The following is a 16,249-nucleotide window of genomic DNA, read 5'->3' on the forward strand; positions in this document are numbered from 1 at the left end:
CAGTTATAGACAGAACTACAGTAATGTGCTGTTATAGACAGAACTAAAGTAATGTTCTGTTATAGACAGAACTACAGTAATGTGCAGTTATAGACAGAACTAAAGTAATGTGCTGTTATAGACAGAACTACAGTAATGTGCAGTTATAGACAGAACTACAGAGATGTGCTGTTATAGACCGTACTTACAGAAGACACTGAGGTCCAGGGTGTGGCTCTGTCTCTGGCTGATGTGGTTCCTGGCCAGGCAGCGGTACTGTCCAATGTCCTTCTTCCTCACAGGGCTTATCACCAGAGTAGAGTTGTCCTGGGAAAACTGATGGCGATCACTAACATCTAGGGGCATGTTGTTCCTCAGCCACTGGTACTGGACCCTGGTTCCGTTCTCCACCCTACAGGTCCATGTCACGTTCTCCTTGTCCTCAACAACTGTAGAAGATGGTGTCTTCTGGATAACTGGAGTGGACACGGGTACTGGAGAAGGGGAGAGACGAAACAGTAAGATGATGATAGGCACATATTAAGCGTAGCCAAGCAAGCCACAAAAGTACATATCTTTCAAGTTACTTAATTAACCTAGTTACTGTAGGAAGCTAGTTACTGAAGGAACCTAGTTACTGAAGGAACCTAGTTACTGTAGGAACCTAGTTACTTAATTAACCTAGTTACTGTAGGAACCTAGTTACTGAAGGAACCTAGTTACTGTAGGAACCTAGTTACTTAATTAACCTAGTTACTGTAGGAACCTAGTTACTGAAGGAACCTAGTTACTGTAGGAACCTAGTTACTGTAGGAACCTAGTTACTTAATTAACCCAGTTACTGTAGGAACCTAGTTACTGAAGGAACCTAGTTACTGTAGGAACCTAGTTACTGTAGGAACCTAGTTACTTAATTAACCCAGTTACTGAAGGAACCTAGTTACTGAATGAGTACATACAGTATATTAGAGCACTACACATTATAACATCATGAATGCCATAACGCCCTCTAATCCACTAACACACACTGACTCTGTACCCCCTGTATATAATAATAATAATAATATATGCCATTTAGCAGACGCTTTTATCCAAAGCGACTTACAGTCATGTTATTTCTTATTTTATTGTTATTGTTATTTTTTGTTTTATTTTATTTTTTATTTTATTTTATTTAGTAAATATTTTCTTAACTCTATTTCTTGAACTGCATTGTTGGTTAAGGGCTTGTAAGTAAGTATTTCACAGTAAGGTCTACACCAGTTGTATTCGGCGCGTGTGACGAATACAATTTGATTTGATGTGATTTTAAAAGGCTAAAATAAATATATTTCTTACCCTCTTAATATGTATATATTTCTATTGCGTTAATAAATCTGGCTGTAATAAATACAGTCTGACAGATGAGATTCTCTGGTGTCCACTAACTCACCATCGACGGTGACGTGGACGGTCCTCTCGGCCCTGACGAGCTCCTGTCTCTGGGGGAAGTGAATGTCCAGGTCCAGATGATAGTCCCCCTCCGCCGCCTCATCCAGAATGGGGATCAGGAGAGAGGCGTTGGGGGGCTGGAAAAAGTAGCGCTTCCTGTGTCTCATCGAGGCCAGCATGATGGCGGTGTGGTTGTGGAAGGTCACCAGCAGGGTTTTGGGGCCCCCCGGCCGGGTCTGGTACCAGCTGCCCTGGATCTCAACGTCCTCCAATCGGAAGTAAGTCTCCACGGAGAGGAGGAGGGACTTCCCTTTGACGCCATAGAGCACGGACGGAATATGGACGATCTCTGAGTTTACTTCTGAGGATGGAGGGAAGGGATGAGACAGAACATTATAGAGTAGAGAAGGAAGGGATGAGACAGAGCATTATAGAGGAGGGAAGGTAGGGGTGAGACAGAGCATTATAGACGAGGGAAGGAAGGGGTGAGACAGAGCATTATAGAGGAGGGGAGGAAGGGGTGAGACAGAGCATTATAGAAGAGGGGAGGAAGGGGTGAGACAGAGCATTATAGAGGAGGGGAGGGGTGAAACAGAGCATTATAGAGGAGGGAAGGAAGGGGTGAGACAGAGCATTATAGAAGAGGGGATGAAGGGGTGAGACAGAGCATTATAGAGGAGGGGAGGGGTGAAACAGAGCATTATAGAGGAGGGAAGGAAGGGGTGAGACAGAGCATTATAGAAGAGGGGAGGAAGGGGTGAGACAGAGCATTATAGAGGAGGGGAGGGGTGAAACAGAGCATTATAGAGGAGGGGAGGGGTGAGAGAGCATTATAGAGGAGGGGAGGGTTGAGACAGAGCATTATAGAGGAGGGGAGGGTTGAGACAGAGCATTATAGAGGAGGGGAGGGGTGAAACAGAGCATTATAGAGGAGGGGAGGGGTGAAACAGAGCATTATAGAGGAGGGGAGGGGTGAGAGAGCATTATAGAGGAGGGGGGTTGAGACAGAGCATTATAGAGGAGGGGAGGGTTGAGACAGAGCATTATAGAGGAGGGGAGGGGTGAAACAGAGCATTATAGAGGAGGAGAGGGGTGAAACAGAGCATTATAGAGGAGGGGAGGGGTGAAACAGAGCATTATAGAGGAGGGGATGAAGGGGTGAGACAGAACATTATAGAAGAGGGGAGGAAGGGGTGAGACAGAACATTGTAGAAGAGGGGAGGAAGGGGTGAGACAGAACATTAGATCAGCACTCCTACTACCAAGATCAGCACTTCTACTACCTAGATCTGCACTCCTACTACCTCCATCAGGACTCCTACTACCTAGATCAGGACTCCTACTACCTAGATCAGGACTCCTACTAACTAGATCAGGACTCCTACTACCTAGATCAGGACTCCTACTAACTAGATCAGGACTCCTACTACCTAGATCAGGACTCCTACTACCTAGATCAGGACTCCTACTAACTAGATCAGGACTCCTACTACCTAGATCAGGACTCCTACTAACTAGATCAGGACTCCTACTACCTAGATCAGGACTCCTACTACCTAGATCAGGACTCCTACTACCTAGATCAGGACTCCTACTACCTAGATCAGGACTCCTACTACCTAGATCTGCACTCCTACTACCTAGATCAGGACTGATCAGGACTCCTACTACCTAGATCTGCACTCCTACTACCTAGATCTGCACTCCTACTAACTAGATCAGGACTCCTACTACCTAGATCAGGACTCCTACTACCTAGATCAGGACTCCTACTACCTAGATCAGGACTCATACTACCTAGATCAGGACTCCTACTACCTAGATCTGCACTCCTACTACCTAGATCTGCACTCCTACTACCTAGATCTGCACTCCTACTACCTAGATCAGGACTCCTACAGCACTCCGAGATGCTTTATAAATACAGTCCCTGAACACACATACAAATGAATGAGCTTTTTATGAACATGAAATTGAAAGCCATAGCAGTCTATTTTACACCACGTGCAGACTCATCCTCCTGCTGAGCTTCGTAAAGCAGAAAGAGTCTGCGATATCATCATCATGATTGACACATCTGTGTCATGCTATTTATTCATTCATTCCGTTTACTTTATCCAGAACTCTGTCCTGAAACCCAATTCATACTTAATTGTGAGACATTGACAAGACTATCATATTACTACTAAAAGGTATTAAAGCGAACATCTTTGAGCTGTATGATTTAGCCGCTGAGAATTGTACACTGATGTTCAACGGCTAAATTAGGATTAGAATTAAGAAGGAGTAGGTGATGTGTGTGTTGTGTTGCCAGCTCAGATTAAACAACAGCAGGCAGGTTGGCTGTCCACAGGTTAAACCCCCCACACCTTCTCTCTCTACCTCTTTCTCTAACGCTCTCCCCGCTCCCCTATCACTTTCTCTCCCTTTCTTTTTCAATGCCCTCTATGTTCTATCTCCCTCCCCCTCTCCCTTCTTCTGCCTCTCTCTCTCCTAGCATCCTCTCCCCTCTCACCTTCCGCCCTCCCACCCTCTCCCTCCTCCTCCTACCTCTCTCTCTCTCTCTCTCTATCCAAGCATCCCCCCTCTTTCCTCCCTTCCTCCATCTTCCTCTTCCATCCTCCATCCCGCTCCTCCAATCCCTCCTCCCTCTCTCTCTCTCTCCCTCCATCCTCCCCAGTCAGTCCAGTTCCCCCGGGGGACGTCCAGGCCCTGCTGACTGCCACTGTTGTTCATCACAATAGATGAACCGTGTGCCTGGTGTTATGTCCTAAATAATACAAACGGCCTACCCCCAACCATGTCACACTCCGTGTGGCCTGCTAGCTGGGCCATCAGCGGGGCTGTGTATTCCAGCATAAGGCCAGGGAAGGTCTGTTAACTAAGCAGGACAGTGTGCTGAACCCGGGGCTGCCACTGTTGTCACTAAACACACCTGGGATTGTTGTGGTGATAAGAGACAGTGACAGTGGAGATAACTGAGGCAATGGACTCTGAGAAGGTGAGGGGATGTCTTCACTGTCACACACACATGCACGCACGCACGTACTCACACACACACACACACATACACACACGCACACACACTTATAAACACATAATTATTAACACACACACTCCGCCTGTTGTCCCAAAATAAAGGCCACCAGCACCATTGGCCAGCTGAATGCTACTGATGCACCACCCTCAAGTGTCCCCTCCTGCTTCCTTGATTACATAAACAAGACCCCTCAAGTGATTACAAACACACTCTTAGTAGTGAGCTCCAATTCAAACACATTCTTAGTCGTGAGCTCCAATACGAACACATTCTTAGAAGTGAGCTCCGATACGAACACATTCTTAGTAGTGAGCTCCAATACGAACACATTCTTAGAAGTGAGCTCCGATACGAACACATTCTTAGTAGTGAGCTCCAATTCAAACACATTCTTAGAAGTGAGCTCCAATACGAACACATTCTTAGAAGTGAGCTCCGATACGAACACATTCTTAGTAGTGAGCTCCAATTCAAACACATTCTTAGAAGTGAGCTCCAATACGAACACATTCTTAGAAGTGAGCTCCAATATGAACACATTCTTAGTAGTGAGCTCCAATACGAACACATTCTGAGAAGTGAGCTCCAATACGAACACATTCTTAGAAGTGAGCTCCAATACGAACACATTCTTAGAAGTGAGCTCCAATATGAACACATTCTTAGAAGTGAGCTCCAATATGAACACATTCTTAGAAGTGAGCTCCAATACGAACACATTCTTAGAAGTGAGCTCCAATATGAACACATTCTTAGAAGTGAGCTCCAATATGAACACATTCTTAGTAGTGAGCTCCAATACGAACACATTCTTAGTAGTGAGCTCCAATACGAACACATTCTTAGTAGTGAGCTCAGATACAAACACATTCTTAGAAGTGAGCTCCAATACGAACACATTCTTAGAAGTGAGCTCCAATACGAACACATTCTTAGTAGTGAGCTCCAATACGAACACATTCTGAGAAGTGAGCTCCAATTCTTAGAAGTGAGCTCCACAACACATTCTTAGTAGTGAGCTCCAATACGAACACATTCTTAGTAGTGAGCTCCAATACGAACACATTCTTGAGTAGTGAGCTCCAATACGAACACATTCTTAGAAGTGAGCTCCAATACGAACACATTCTTAGTAGTGAGCTCCAATACGAACACATTCTTAGTAGTGAGCTCCAATACGAACACATTCTGAGAAGTGAGCTCCAATACGAACACATTCTTAGAAGTGAGCTCCAATACGAACACATTCTTAGTAGTGAGCTCCAATACGAACACATTCTTAGAAGTGAGCTCCAATACGAACACATTCATTCTTAGTAGTGAGCTCCAATATGAACACATTCTTAGTAGTGAGCTCCAATACGAACACATTCTTAGAAGTGAGCTCCAATACGAACACGTTCTTAGTAGTGAGCTCCAATACGAACACATTCTGAGAAGTGAGCTCCAATACGAACACATTCTTAGTAGTGAGCTCCAATACGAACACATTCTGAGAAGTGAGCTCCAATACGAACACATTCTTAGTAGTGAGCTCCAATACGAACACATTCTGAGAAGTGAGCTCCAATACGAACACATTCTTAGTAGTGAGCTCCAATACGAACACATTCTTAGTAGTGAGCTCCAATACGAACACATTCTTAGTAGTGAGCTCCAATACGAACACATTCTGAGAAGTGAGCTCCAATACGAACACATTCTTAGTAGTGAGCTCCAATACGAACACATTCTTAGTAGTGAGCTTCTTAGAAGTGATCTCCAATACGAACATTCTTAGTAGTGAGCTCCAATACGAACACATTCTTAGTAGTGAGCTCCAATACGAACACATTCTTAGTAGTGAGCTCCAATACGAACACATTCTTAGTAGTGAGCTCCAATACGAACACATTCTTAGTAGTGAGCTCCAATACGAACACATTCTTAGTAGTGAGCTCCAATACGAACACATTCTTAGTAGTGAGCTCCAATACGAACACATTCTTAGTAGTGAGCTCCAATACGAACACATTCTTAGTAGTGAGCTCCAATACGAACACATTCTGAGAAGTGAGCTCCAATACGAACACATTCTGAGAAGTGAGCTCCAATACGAACACATTCTTAGAAGTGAGCTCCAATACGAACACATTCTTAGAAGTGAGCTCCAATACGAACACATTCTTAGAAGTGAGCTCCAATACGAACACATTCTTAGAAGTGAGCTCCAATACGAACACATTCTTAGAAGTGAGCTCCAATACGAACACATTCTGAGAAGTGAGCTCCAATACGAAATACACATTCTTAGTAGTGAGCTCCAATACGAACACATTCTTAGTAGTGAGCTCCAATACGAACACATTCTTAGTAGTGAGCTCCAATACGAACACATTCTTAGTAGTGAGCTCCAATACGAACACATTCTTAGTAGTGAGCTCCAATACGAACACATTCTTAGTAGTGAGCTCCAATACGAACACATTCTTAGAAGTGAGCTCCAATACGAACACATTCTTAGTAGTGAGCTCCAATACGAACACATTCTTAGTAGTGAGCTCCAATACGAACACATTCTTAGTAGTGAGCTCCAATACGAACACATTCTTAGTAGTGAGCTCCAATACGAACACATTCTTAGTAGTGAGCTCCAATACGAACACATTCTGAGAAGTGAGCTCCAATACGAACACATTCTTAGAAGTGAGCTCCAATACGAACACATTCTTAGTAGTGAGCTCCAATACGAACACATTCTTAGTAGTGAGCTCCAATACGAACACATTCTTAGAAGTGAGCTCCAATACGAACACATTCTTAGTAGTGAGCTCCAATACGAACACATTCTTAGTAGTGAGCTCCAATACGAACACATTCTTAGTAGTGAGCTCCAATACGAACACATTCTGAGAAGTGAGCTCCAATACGAACACATTCTGAGAAGTGAGCTCCAATACGAACACATTCTGAGAAGTGAGCTCCAATTCAAACACATTCTTAGTAGTGAGCTCCAATACGAACACATTCTTAGTAGTGAGCTCCAATACGAACACATTCTTAGTAGTGAGCTCCAATACGAACACATTCTTAGAAGTGAGCTCCAATACGAACACATTCTTAGAAGTGAGCTCCAATACGAACACATTCTTGAGCTAGAAGTGAGCTCCAATACGAACACATTCTTAGTAGTGAGCTCCAATACGAACACATTCTTAGTAGTGAGCTCCAATACGAACACATTCTTAGTAGTGAGCTCCAATACGAACACATTCTTAGTAGTGAGCTCCAATACGAACACATTCTTAGTAGTGAGCTCCAATACGAACACATTCTTAGTAGTGAGCTCCAATACGAACATTCATTCTTAGTAGTGAGCTCCAATTCAAACACATTCTTAGTAGTGAGCTCCAATACGAACACATTCTTAGTAGTGAGCTCCAATACGAACACATTCTTAGTAGTGAGCTCCAATACGAACACATTCTTAGTAGTGAGCTCCAATACGAACACATTCTGAGAAGTGAGCTCCAATACGAACACATTCTTAGTAGTGAGCTCCAATACGAACACATTCTTAGTAGTGAGCTCCAATACGAACACATTCTTAGTAGTGAGCTCCAATACGAACACATTCTGAGAAGTGAGCTCCAATACGAACACATTCTTAGTAGTGAGCTCCAATACGAACACATTCTGAGAAGTGAGCTCCAATACGAACACATTCTTAGTAGTGAGCTCAGATACAAACACATTCTTAGAAGTGAGCTCCGATACGAACACATTCTTAGAAGTGATCTCCAATACGAACACATTCTTAGAAGTGAGCTCCAATATGAACACATTCTTAGTAGTGAGCTCCAATACGAACACATTCTGAGAAGTGAGCTCCAATTCAAACACATTCTTAGTAGTGAGCTCCAATACGAACACATTCTTAGTAGTGAGCTCCAATACGAACACATTCTTAGTAGTGAGCTCCAATACGAACACATTCACAGAAGTGAGCTCCAATACGAACACATTCTTAGTAGTGAGCTCCAATACGAACACATTCTTAGTAGTGAGCTCCAATACGAACACATTCTGAGAAGTGAGCTCCAATACGAACACATTCTTAGAAGTGAGCTCCAATACGAACACATTCTTAGTAGTGAGCTCCAATACGAACACATTCTTAGAAGTGAGCTCCAATACGAACACATTCTTAGTAGTGAGCTCCAATATGAACACATTCTTAGTAGTGAGCTCCAATACGAACACATTCTTAGAAGTGAGCTCCAATACGAACACGTTCTTAGTAGTGAGCTCCAATACGAACACATTCTGAGAAGTGAGCTCCAATACGAACACATTCTTAGTAGTGAGCTCCAATACGAACACATTCTTAGTAGTGAGCTCCAATACGAACACATTCTTAGTAGTGAGCTCCAATACGAACACATTCTTAGTAGTGAGCTCCATACGAACACATTCTGAGAAGTGAGCTCCAAAGTCTTCTGAGAAGTGAGCTCCAAATAAACACATTCTGAGAAGTGAGCTCCAATAAAACACATTCTTAGAAGTGAGCTCCAATACGAACACATTCTTAGAAGTGAGCTCCAATACGAACACATTCTTAGAAGTGAGCTCCAATACATTCTTAAAGTGAGCTCCAATACGAAACATTCTTAGAAGTGAGCTCCAATACGAACACATTCTTAGAAGTGAGCTCCAATACGAACACATTCTTAGTAGTGAGCTCCAATATGAACACATTCTTAGTAGTGAGCTCCAATACGAACACATTCTTAGAAGTGAGCTCCAATACGAACACAACTTAGTAGTGAGCTCCAATACGAACACATTCTGAAAGCTCACATTCTTAGTAGTGAGCTCCAATTTGGTCATTCTTAGTAGTGAGCTCCAATACGAACACATTCTTAGTAGTGAGCTCCAATACGAACACATTCTTAGTAGTGAGCTCCAATACGAACACATTCTGAGAAGTGAGCTCCAATACTGACATTCTGAGAAGTGAGCTCCAATACAACACATTCTGAGAAGTGAGCTCTAATACGAACACATTCTTAGAAGTGAGCTCCAATTTCTTAGAAGTGAGCTCCAATACGAACACATTCTTAGAAGTGAGCTCCAATACGAACACATTCTTAGAAGTGAGCTCCAATACGAACACATTCTTAGAAGTGAGCTCCAATACGAACACATTCTGAGAAGTGAGCTCCAATACGAAAACATTCTTAGAAGTGAGCTCCAATACGAACACATTCTTAGTAGTGAGCTCCAATACGAACACATTCTTAGTAGTGAGCTCCAATACGAACATTCTGAGAAGTGAGCTCCAATACGAACACATTCTTAGTAGTGAGCTCCAATAAACACATTCTTAGTAGTGAGCTCCAACATTCTTAGAAGTGAGCTCCAATACGAACACATTCTTAGTAGTGAGCTCCAATTCAAACACATTCTTAGTAGTGAGCTCCAATGAACACATTCTTAGTAGTGAGCTCCAATACGAACACATTCTTAGTAGTGAGCTCCAATACGAACACATTCTTAGTAGTGAGCCCAGAACACATTCTGAGAAGTGAGCTCCAATACGAACACATTCTTAGTAGTGAGCTCCAATACGAACACATTCTTAGTAGTGAGCTCCAATACGAACACATTCTTAGTAGTGAGCTCCAATACAACACATTCTGAGAAGTGAGCTCCATACGAACACATTCTTAGTAGTGAGCTCCAATATTGAACATTCTTAGTAGTGAGCTCCAATGAACACATTCTTAGTAGTGAGCTCCAATACGAACACATTCTGAGAAGTGAGCTCCACACATTCTTAGTAGTGAGCTCAGATACAAACACATTCTTAGAAGTGAGCTCCGATACGAACACATTCTTAGAAGTGATCTCCAATACAACACATTCTTAGAAGTGAGCTCCAATATGAACACATTCTTAGTAGTGAGCTCCAATCTCATTCTGAGAAGTGAGCTCCAATTCAAACACATTCTTAGTAGTGAGCTCCAATACAACACATTCTTAGTAGTGAGCTCCAATACGAACACATTCTTAGTAGTGAGCTCCAATACGAACACATTCTTAGTAGTGAGCTCCAATACGAACACATTCTTAGTAGTGAGCTCCAATACGAACACATTCTGAGAAGTGAGCTCCAATACGAACACATTCTGAGAAGTGAGCTCCAATACAACACATTCTGAGAAGTGAGCTCCAATACGTTCTTAGAAGTGAGCTCCAATGCACAACACATTCTTAGAAGTGAGCTCCAATACGAACACATTCTTAGAAGTGAGCTCCAATACGAACACATTCTTAGAAGTGAGCTCCAATACGAACACATTCTTAGAAGTGAGCTCCAATACCACATTCTTAGAAGTGAGCTCCAATACCAACACATTCTGAGAAGTGAGCTCCAATACGAAAACATTCTTAGAAGTGAGCTCCAATACGAACACATTCTTAGTAGTGAGCTTGGACACATTCTTAGTAGTGAGCTCCAATACGAACACATTCTGGAAGTGAGCTCCAATACGAACACATTCTTAGTAGTGAGCTCCAATACGAACACATTCTTAGTAGTGAGCTCCAATACGAACACATTCTTAGAAGTGAGCTCCAATACGAACACATTCTTAGTAGTGAGCTCCAATTCAAACACATTCTTAGTAGTGAGCTCCAATACGAACACATTCTTAGTAGTGAGCTCCAATAAGAACACATTCTTAGTAGTGAGCTCCAATACGTGACACATTCTTAGTAGTGAGCTCCAATACAGCATTCTGAGAAGTGAGCTCCAAGGCACATTCTTAGTAGTGAGCTCCAATACGAACACATTCTTAGTAGTGAGCTCCAATACGAACACATTCTTAGTAGTGAGCTCCAATACGAACACATTCTGAGAAGTGAGCTCCAGCGAACACATTCTTAGTAGTGAGCTCCAATAAACACATTCTTAGTAGTGAGCTCCAATGAACACATTCTTAGTAGTGAGCTCCAATACTGAAAGTGAGCTCCAATACGAACACATTCTGAGAAGTGAGCTCCAATGAACACATTCTGAGAAGTGAGCTCCAATACGAACACATTCTGAGAAGTGAGCTCCAATTCAAACACATTCTTAGTAGTGAGCTCCAATACGAACACATTCTTAGTAGTGAGCTCCAATACGAACACATTCTTAGTAGTGAGCTCCAATACGAACACATTCACAGAAGTGAGCTCCAATACTGCCACATTCTTAGTAGTGAGCTCCACCAACACATTCTTAGTAGTGAGCTCCAATACGAACACATTCTTAGTAGTGAGCTCCAATAAATACTACACATTCTTAGTAGTGAGCTCCAATGTGAACACATTCTTAGTAGTGAGCTCCGATGCACGAACACATTCTTAGTAGTGAGCTCCGATACGAACACATTCTTAGTAGTGAGCTAATTCTTAGTAGTGAGCTCCAATACGAACACATTCTTAGAAGTGAGCTGATACGAACACATTCTTAGAAGTGAGCTCCAATACGAACACATTCTTTGCTCCGATACTTCTTAGAAGTGAGCTCCAATACGAACACATTCTTAGAAGTGAGCTCCGATACGAACACATTCTTAGAAGTGAGCTTCTATACGAACACATTCTTAGAAGTGAGCTTGTTCTTTAGCTAACACATTCTTAGAAGTGAGCTCCGGAACACATTCTTAGAAGTGAGCTATACAAACACATTCTTAGAAGAGCTCCATTGTTGTGTTAGGACATGGTGTGAGCTGATCTAGTCATGTGAGATTTGTTGGACATCTATTATGATCAGCAGGGAAGGATTGGCCATAGGGCAATACTGGCAAATGCAAGATGGACTGACCCATCATAATAATTGTTTGGCAAATAACGGGGCCTCGAGTTGCCATTTTGGGAGACTTCAGGAAAGAAATGGATCAGTGTGATAGAAATGCATTTCTGGTCCCATCTTGTGACAAGCTGAGTCAGCAGAGGCGTTTGATGAACTCTTTCCAGGTGTCTTTCCTCCATCTTCTGGCTGTCTAAAGTCTGTCTGAACCAGAAATAAAAATGCTAAAAACCCCTTGTTACAACCATTAAAAGCCAGCATAAAGTATATGAAACATGGGAATCAGATCATAAATATTGGTAGCTACTGCAATATGACATAACAACGTAGAAACAACTTTACCCAGAACTGAAATCACATGTAATTTGGTCAGATATGTTTACGTAGATGTCTGAAAGACTCAACACGGACCAATACTGACATGCATGAACACAAATGCGTGGTGTTCCTGTCCTTTTACACTATGATTAATCCTTGTGTTGTCTTTCTGACTCATTGTTTAAAAGCAGAGAAAATGTCTAAATGATATTTTTTTACACATTTTGACGTCTTTTCCTAGAGAGATTAATATTAGAAAAAGTGAAACATCGCCTTTGTTCATTTTTCCATGACAGCTGTACACCACTAGGGTACAAAGATTGTCTTAAGGTCATTTTTGACCAGGCAGTTCTAAAATAATTTACACACCACAGAAACCACAAAGACACATACACACACAGTGAGACATTTAGATTATGTATGCTACTGATTGAACTCAGCCAGCAGCTCCTGAAGAGGAAGATCACAATGGTTGGCACAGTTAGAAAGAACACGCCTGAGCTCCCCCTGCACTCCTCACAACAAGGGGAGAGAGGCCTTCTCATCAAAGTTTGCCTTCACCCCCACCAGCACTCTAGTTTCTTACCTCCCAAAGAGGAACAAGAATGTGGTCCTCCTGAACACACTGCACAAAACAGCTGAGATCAGTGATCGTGAGGACGGGAATCAGGCCAACGTCCTGGACTACAACCACAACAAAGGAGGCGTGGACAACCTGGACAAGGTGATTGGAACTTACAGCTGCAGGAGGATGACTGCTCGCTGGCCCCTGGTCATCTTCCCTAACATCATTGATGTGTCCTCATACAATGCCTTCATGATATGGAACAAGATCAACCCTACCTGGATGCCTGATAAGAGGAACAAGAGGTGATTGTTCTTGGAGCAGCTGGGAAAGGCACTTGTAACCTCACACATTCAAAGAAGGCAGCGCCTCCCCGCACAAGCTTCTGCAGCGCTTGTGAAAGCTGTTCAGGGGACTGAATCTTGTCCTGTTCCACATGAAGCTTGTTGCTGGGGCAGGCAATAGGAGGAGATGTCAATTCTGCCCCCCCACCAAAGAATGTTAAATACTATGTCCTGCACATGTGAGAAATACATCTGAAAGTCCATGCACACACACTTGCATACTGTCCTACATGTGCTAATTTGAGTTGATTGATGTATGTTCTTCACATTTTTGTTTTGTATCTATTATCTTATTTTATTCTTATTTAATGTTGTTGTTTATACACCTTGTGGGTGGGGAAATGGTTAAAACAATGGGAGAAGACTAGTATTTTGTGGTTGAATTCCTCATTGTACAGTATATAAGAATATATCACTATGTTGCCAAAAATGTTCAAGACTGTTATTGTTTTCCTTCAATAAAATGCATTCAAAACTACTTTCTGCACATTTCTGCTACTTTCTTAGGCTATACAAGTGGTGTTTCTTGCTAAAAAAAAATGTATGCTTACACCTATGCAGTACCTTTAGCAATAATAATAAAGTAATACTAAACCTCTACTTTAGTAAAGAAAACAATTTTGACAGGTGTGTAATAAAAACGAGTGGTGTCCACTGATTAAATGTCTTTCTGCATTGTGTAGAGGGAAAACCCAGATATCCCAAAAATAGATTTGGGATTTAAAATTCAATTAAGCTGCTTTATTTGAGGTGTTTAGTGAAGGCGGGTCATTTTTAACCCTTAGGACAAGGGGAGTATACAGAATGTTAAGACTACACAAGGGGAGTATACAGAATGTTAAGACTACACAAGGGGAGTATACAGAATGTTAAGACTACACAAGGGGAGTATACAGAATGTTAAGACTACACAAGGGGAGTATACGGAATGTTAAGACTACACAAGGGGAGTATACAGAATGTTAAGACTACACAAGGGGAGTATACGGAATGTTAAGACTACACAAGGGGAGTATACAGAATGTTAAGACTACACAAGGGGAGTATACAGAATGTTAAGACTACACAAGGGGAGTATACAGAATGTTAAGACTACACAAGGGAGTATACAGAATGTTAAGACTACACAAGGGGAGTATACAGAATGTTAAGACTACACAAGGGGAGTATACGGAATGTTAAGACTACAAAGGCAGTATACAGAATGTTAAGACTACACAAGGGGAGAATACAGAATGTTAAGACTACACAAGGGGAGTATACAGAATGTTAAGACCACACAAGGGGAGTATACAGAATGTTAAGACCACACAAGGGGAGTATACAGAATGTTAAGACCACACAAGGGGAGTATACAGAATGTTAAGACTACACAAGGGGAGTATACAGAATGTTAAGACTACACAAGGAGTACAAGGGGAGTATACAGAATGTTAAGACTACACAAGGGGAGTATACAGAATGTTAAGACTACACAAGGGGAGTATACAGAATGTTAAGACTACACAAGGGGAGTATACAGAATGTTAAGACTACACAAGGGGAGTATACAGAATGTTAAGACTACACAAGGGGAGTATACAGAATGTTAAGACTACACAAGGGTTAAACAGTACCATTCTATTATGCGTGTAATAACTGATCAAATCAAATACAGTCTAATGGCTCGATCATGATTAAACGAATGAAAGATAATGGGCAATGTTCATGTGGGCCCTTACTTTTAGTTGCACTTTCAAAACATTTAATGAATTTCTCTTGAAATGACATTCAATTAACATTGCTGAGATGTCAGCAATGGACCAATCACCAGGTACGCCCAGATAACAAAATGAACCATAACTGTTTCATCCGACATTCCCAATACTCAGACACACTACTAAAGATCCCTGCTCTTCAGCTTTCCACTGCACTGGTATCCCCAACAAGGTGACCACAGTGACACTAGACACACACCGTATGTTTCTTCTTCCTCTTACCTGAGAGAGTAAGTAGTGCAGTGTAGAGGCACAGAGCGATAAAGGTCCTTCTTCCAAGGCCCTCCATTAGTGTATCTTATATCCTCTGAGGAGTTAGTAGTCTGCTCTGGAAAGAGACTGTGACAGTAAGGGAGGAAGGTATGAGGGAGGGAGGGAGGGGAACTGAACTGGTGGTGACAACATTTGCCAGGGAAATAAGAGGAGCCAGCCAGCCAGCAGCCCAGGCCCCTCCCACGTGACTTGAGTGTGGAGAGGTAGCCTACACCTGGCAGGCACAGGAAACACTTGGCCTCCACCCTCCACTGTGGTCCTCAGGCTCAGCGAAATACAGGCATTACATTTTAGTCACTTAGCAGACACTTATCCAGTGGGACTTAAAATAAAGTAAGTGAGAAAACCACATTTCATAGTCATTGCAAGTAAAACCGGTTAACAGCTAAATCATTGCTAGTAAAAGACACATGTGGCTGTTAGCTTAGATACAGGCTTAGAGACACAGAGAGAGAGGGAGCTGCAGTGGTAAAGGTTGAGAATGTCATTTAGGTTGTGAATATAGACAGGGGAGGACAATGCAGAAGGATGCTCAAAATAAGTATTTATAGACAACAGACATATACTGTTACAGGCAGACTCATAGGCAGACATTTATACACTCTGAAATATCAAAGGAGTGATACACACACACACACACACACACACACACACACACACACACACACACACACACACACACACACACACACACACACACAC

General features: G+C 42.2%; 1 protein-coding gene across 2 annotated transcripts in view; it reads right to left on the reverse strand.

Annotated features, from left to right (window-relative positions):
- Positions 1–15,641, reverse strand: part of LOC124042724 (HEPACAM family member 2-like) — a 31,296-nt gene extending 15,655 nt beyond the window's left edge. Inside the window, exons 1-3 of one of the 2 annotated variants that reach the window (XM_046360825.1) lie at positions 15,497–15,641; positions 1,412–1,768; positions 189–473 (exon numbers count right to left, since the gene is read on the reverse strand). In XM_046360825.1, the coding sequence (XP_046216781.1) occupies positions 189–473; positions 1,412–1,768; positions 15,497–15,563 (709 nt within the window). In that variant the 5' untranslated portion in view covers positions 15,564–15,641. Of the gene's footprint in view, positions 1–188; positions 474–1,411; positions 1,772–15,496 lie in introns of both variants that reach the window. The other variant, XM_046360824.1, reaches the window with a different exon arrangement.
- Between the last annotated feature and the right edge of the window lie 608 nt (positions 15,642–16,249).

Source organism: Oncorhynchus gorbuscha, linkage group LG09, assembly GCF_021184085.1.
Source record: "Oncorhynchus gorbuscha isolate QuinsamMale2020 ecotype Even-year linkage group LG09, OgorEven_v1.0, whole genome shotgun sequence".
Taxonomy (NCBI): domain Eukaryota; kingdom Metazoa; phylum Chordata; class Actinopteri; order Salmoniformes; family Salmonidae; genus Oncorhynchus; species Oncorhynchus gorbuscha.